The sequence below is a fragment of the Pseudophryne corroboree genome, chromosome 7, assembly GCF_028390025.1.
Source record: "Pseudophryne corroboree isolate aPseCor3 chromosome 7, aPseCor3.hap2, whole genome shotgun sequence".
Taxonomy (NCBI): Eukaryota; Metazoa; Chordata; class Amphibia; order Anura; family Myobatrachidae; genus Pseudophryne; species Pseudophryne corroboree.
In genome coordinates, this window is record NC_086450.1 from 504,611,988 (window position 1) to 504,616,509 (window position 4,522).

A 4,522-nucleotide genomic window follows, 5' to 3' on the forward strand; every position below is an offset into this window, starting at 1 on the left:
GCACAGATATATGCAGCACACTGTGCACAGATATGGAGCGTTTTTCAGGCAGACAACGTATACGGTGGTCACTGGCCAGCAAAACTCTGCACTGTACTCCTCCTATATAATATACTGGTGGTCCCCAGTCCCCACAATAAAGCAGTGTGAGCAGATATATGCAGCACACTGAGCACAGATATGGAGTGTTTTTCAGGCAGACAACGTATACTGGTGGTCACTGGTCAGCAAAACTCTGCACTGTACTCCTCCTATATAATATACTGGTGGTCCCCAGTCCCCACAATAAAGCAGTGTGAGCACAGATATATGCAGCACACTGTGCACAGATATGGAGCGTTTTTCAGGCAGAGAACGTATAATACTGGTGGTCACTGGTCAGCAAAACTCTGCACTGTACTCCTCCTATATAATACTGCTGGCCCCGGAATAAAGATATTTTTGCAGCCCCCTGAAACACAGTGAGAGGACGCCAGCCACATCCTCTCACTATCATTTCCAATGCACGAGTGAAAAATGGCGGCAACGCGCGGCTTTATATAGAATCCGAATCTCGCGAGAATCCGACAGAGGGATGATGACGTTCGGGCGCGCTCGGGTTAACCGAGCAAGGCGGGAGGATCCGAGTCTGCTCGGAACCGTGTAAAAAAGGGTGAAGTTCGGGGGGGTTCGGATTCCGAGGATCCGAACCCGCTCATCTCTAGTCTAAAGTGGCTGACCACATATACTATGAACATGATACATACAGCGGGCACAATGTGAGCACAATAATAACACATGACACTCATGTAATATGTAATTGTCTCCATTTAGATTTCCTCCATAGCACCAAGTGCAGAATCATCAGGGGTAACAGTGTATTCCCGTATATACATATCACATACACATTCCACCCTTATATAGACTGTGCTGGGAAATCTCAGACATAGAGGTCACCTTCACATGCATTCAGTTCATAGGATCCTACTCACCCTCCTGCGACTTTTACTGAACTCATTGCCCGTCTCCTCCTGAGCCAGGTGTCATGAGGCAGAGGTGCTTTATCCATTGCCCCTGTATATGACACAGCTATGTACCTGTACTTTATATCAGGACAACAAACACAAATCAGCTCCTCCCAATGGTACAGATACATGACTGAAAAGCACAGAAAACAACTAAAAAGAAAAAACTAAAGGGAATCCAAATAGCTTGGAAGTGTAACGTGTATCATAGAGCCGCATCATGTAAATTTCCGCTCTCAGCCCCTAAAGTGTGCTACCAGAGATAAGTACAAACAAACTGAGCAGGTTCAGGTCTTAACACCCTAAAGTGTAGTTACAGTACCTCACAGGTAATTACTTTCCCACCCAAGTATTTACTAAAGGTAGCAGGAGGGGTACAAGCCAACAAGATAACAGTGATTGTAGTTGCATTATTACATCAGGTAGCAGTTTATTTACCGACGGACACAATACTGACAGTCATAATCCCGGCAGCTAATCAATACCAACACGGTCAAAATACCAACATTCATTATGCCGACATGTTCAAAATGCCGACCTAGTCAGAATACCGACATTTGAAATGGCGACATGTTAAAATACCGACATGCGTTTTTAAGGAATTTTTGCCCCAAAACAGACTTGTTGATACTTTACCATCCTAGTGACCTGGAGGGGGAATATAATAGTGTGCCGAGCGCAGCCAGCCATGCGAGGGGACGCGGTACATTTACACGGTGTCCATTTCGACCTATGTCAACATGGACACAAAAAAACTCCAGAAAAACTCATGTTGGTATTTTGACATGTCGGCATAATGAAAGTTGGAAATTTTGCCTGTAGGCTGTTGGGATTATGACTGTCTGTATTGTATCCGTCGGTAAATCATACTGAACCCATTACATGTATATATCTAGCTGTTAATCCTGACCCAGCCACCACTGGATACCAAGAAGGCAGCATGGAGGGGCTTAGTGAAGGTGTCGGAGAAGGTGTGTAAGTGTCTGATGGGGTCACACAGCTGATAGAAGGACAGACGCCCGGCCTCATAGTCCAGGTATAGTCTTATTACCTGCACAGGAGACTGAAGCTGCAGATAAGTGCGCACAGAATTGTGATTCACTGAATAACCTGTATCCGACATACGCAAACACCAGGACTTGCTATTGTCTCCAATTACTGACTGCTTTCCTTCCCTTTCCATACTAGAATAAGCCACTCCAACCCGCCAATACTTTGATGTGCTGACTCCCACTTCCCAGCAATGTTGTCCTGGGCCAAATATTGTGCTGCTGAGGACCACACGATAATCTGTAAACCTCATTGTCCTCTGTGGGTAATTTAGTTCTACATTGGATGAGGATGCAGATTTTAAATCCCCTGATACAGAGATGTAATTATTAGCCGTGTTTATATCAAGTAACATATCTGCAGTCTCAGGTATACAGGACGCTCTCTTTGCAGCAGTCAGAATATCAGATAAACCAGAGTGCAAATTCACTGAGATCAGACACTCGTCCAGATCATCCACAGGATAAGTCATTTTGGCATCACTTTCTGTGTCACTTTCCTTCTCATTAGAGTCTGATTCTCGGTCCTGTAGGACAGTTAGCGGGTCAGTAGCATTACACAGCTCCTCAATGTGACCCATCCTCCTGGACAGCTCATCCTTCTGTTCCTCCAGCTGCCGGATCAGATCAGAGATTTGCAGAGAAATCCTCTCAGTCTGTCTGGAGACCTCACTCAGGACTCTCCCCTCTAGGACGTCCAACTTCTTCCTGATGTCCATAAACAAGTCAGTGACTTTCCCTGTGACAACAGCTGCTTTCTCCTCTACCTCTGTCCTGCGATCCTGCAGACTCTGCACATGTTCCTCAGCCTCTGCTCTGATTACAGTCAGTTTCCCCAGGAGGTTTCTCAGCTTCTTCTGCTTGGTCTTCATGGCCTCATCCAGTGATTCTACCTCGTGTCCTTTGTGTGATCCTATTGCAACACAGTAGACACAGACACAGGCAGCATCCTCACAGCAATGGTACTCAAAAAGTTTCTTGTGGATTTGGCATTTTCTGTTGGTCAGTGATGATGTTGGGTCAATTAGAACATGATCTACTGATTTGTTGTGTGCAGTCAGGTGGCCCTCACACAGGGACATCTCACACTGCAGACACTGCTTCACAGCCGGTATAGGAGTATCCACGCAGTAAGTACAGAAAATCTGGGTCTCCTCCAGCTCTGGGTGACTACATAGGAAACTTTCCACAATGTTACTCAGCTTCCTGTTCTTCTCCAGTGCCGGGCGCTCCTGATACTCTGCTCTGCACTCCGGACAGGAATATTCTCCATCCCCCTCCTGTGTATCCAACACCCTCACAATACAGTCCTGGCAGAAGTTGTGGCCACATCTCAGGGACACAGGGTCTGTATAAAGGCTCAGGCAGATGGAGCAGCTCAGCTCCTCTCTCAGACACACAGACGCCATTCTGGAATTGATAATAGAAAGTGAAACTAGTGTTGTTAGGGGGGAGGAGAAGGAGTTGTGTGTGTGTTAGGGGGAGGAGAAGGAGTTGTGTGTGTTAGGGGGAGGAGAAGGAGTTGTGTGTGTTAGGGGGAGGAGAAGGAGTTGTGTGTGTGTTAGGGAGGAGAAGGAGTTGTGTGTGTTAGGGGGGAGGAGAAGGAGTTGTGTGTGTTAGGGGGAGGAGAAGGAGTTGTGTGTGTTAGGGGGAGGAGACGGAGTTGTGTGTTAGTATTTTGGTTACTGTGTTGGAGCTTCCTGGCTTATTAACCCTATACTGGAATATTTCTCTGTCTGCAAAGATGTGGCATTAGGAAAACACAAGTTATGCAGTACCCGATTACCAAATAGGCAGAGTAGGCACCGGCCTATGGGCCCTGAGCCTTTTAGGGGCCCCACAATGGAGAAAAATAATTTGACCTTGAAAGAAAATTACAATCAAGCTTTCTTATTTACACAGTAAAAGCAACCAAAACTGATCAGACACTAAATATCTATATTTATATACAGGCAATTCCCCAATTTTCTCTTTAAGCAGAAAATAAATATATATATATATATATATATATATACATACATATACACACACACACATATACACACACACACTTGTGGTTGCACACATAAATGTATACGTTTTTCTGTCTATAATATACTATTTGCCTGAGCATTCTGCGCTAATTAAGCAAGAGAAGACTAGTATGCAGATAGATGCTAAGACATACTGTGGTATAAACGGGTGGTGGTCGGGTGACCAACAGTCACATGACCTCCTCCACCATCCCAACCGCTCACTATCCCGATAGTCGGCATGCCGACCAACAGGGACTATTTCCACTCGTGGGTGTCCACGACACACATAGAGTGGCAATAGAACCCGTGGCGACTGCAGGTCGCCACCGAGCCCACGAGCTCCCCGCCGTTGGTATGCTGCCGGGATCCCGGCGTCTGTAAGCTGACCGGCAGTATCCTGACCGCTGGTCAGCTGTACTACACCCGTATAAACCAAAACTAAATACATGGTTGT

General features: G+C 46.0%; 1 protein-coding gene across 1 annotated transcript; it reads right to left on the reverse strand.

Annotated features, from left to right (window-relative positions):
• Positions 1-789: 789 nt before the first annotated feature.
• Positions 790-3,526, reverse strand: LOC134945831 (E3 ubiquitin/ISG15 ligase TRIM25-like). Its single transcript, XM_063935346.1, has one exon. It carries the CDS (start codon positions 3,460-3,462, stop codon positions 1,897-1,899), a length of 1,566 nt encoding a protein of 521 aa, XP_063791416.1. The 5' UTR covers positions 3,463-3,526; the 3' UTR covers positions 790-1,896.
• Positions 3,527-4,522: the final 996 nt, after the last annotated feature.

Coding starts and splice junctions, on each gene's coding strand:
- LOC134945831 (XM_063935346.1), bottom strand. CDS start 3,462: ATGGCGTCTGTGTGTCTGAGAGAGGAGCTGAGCTGCTCCATCTGCCTG.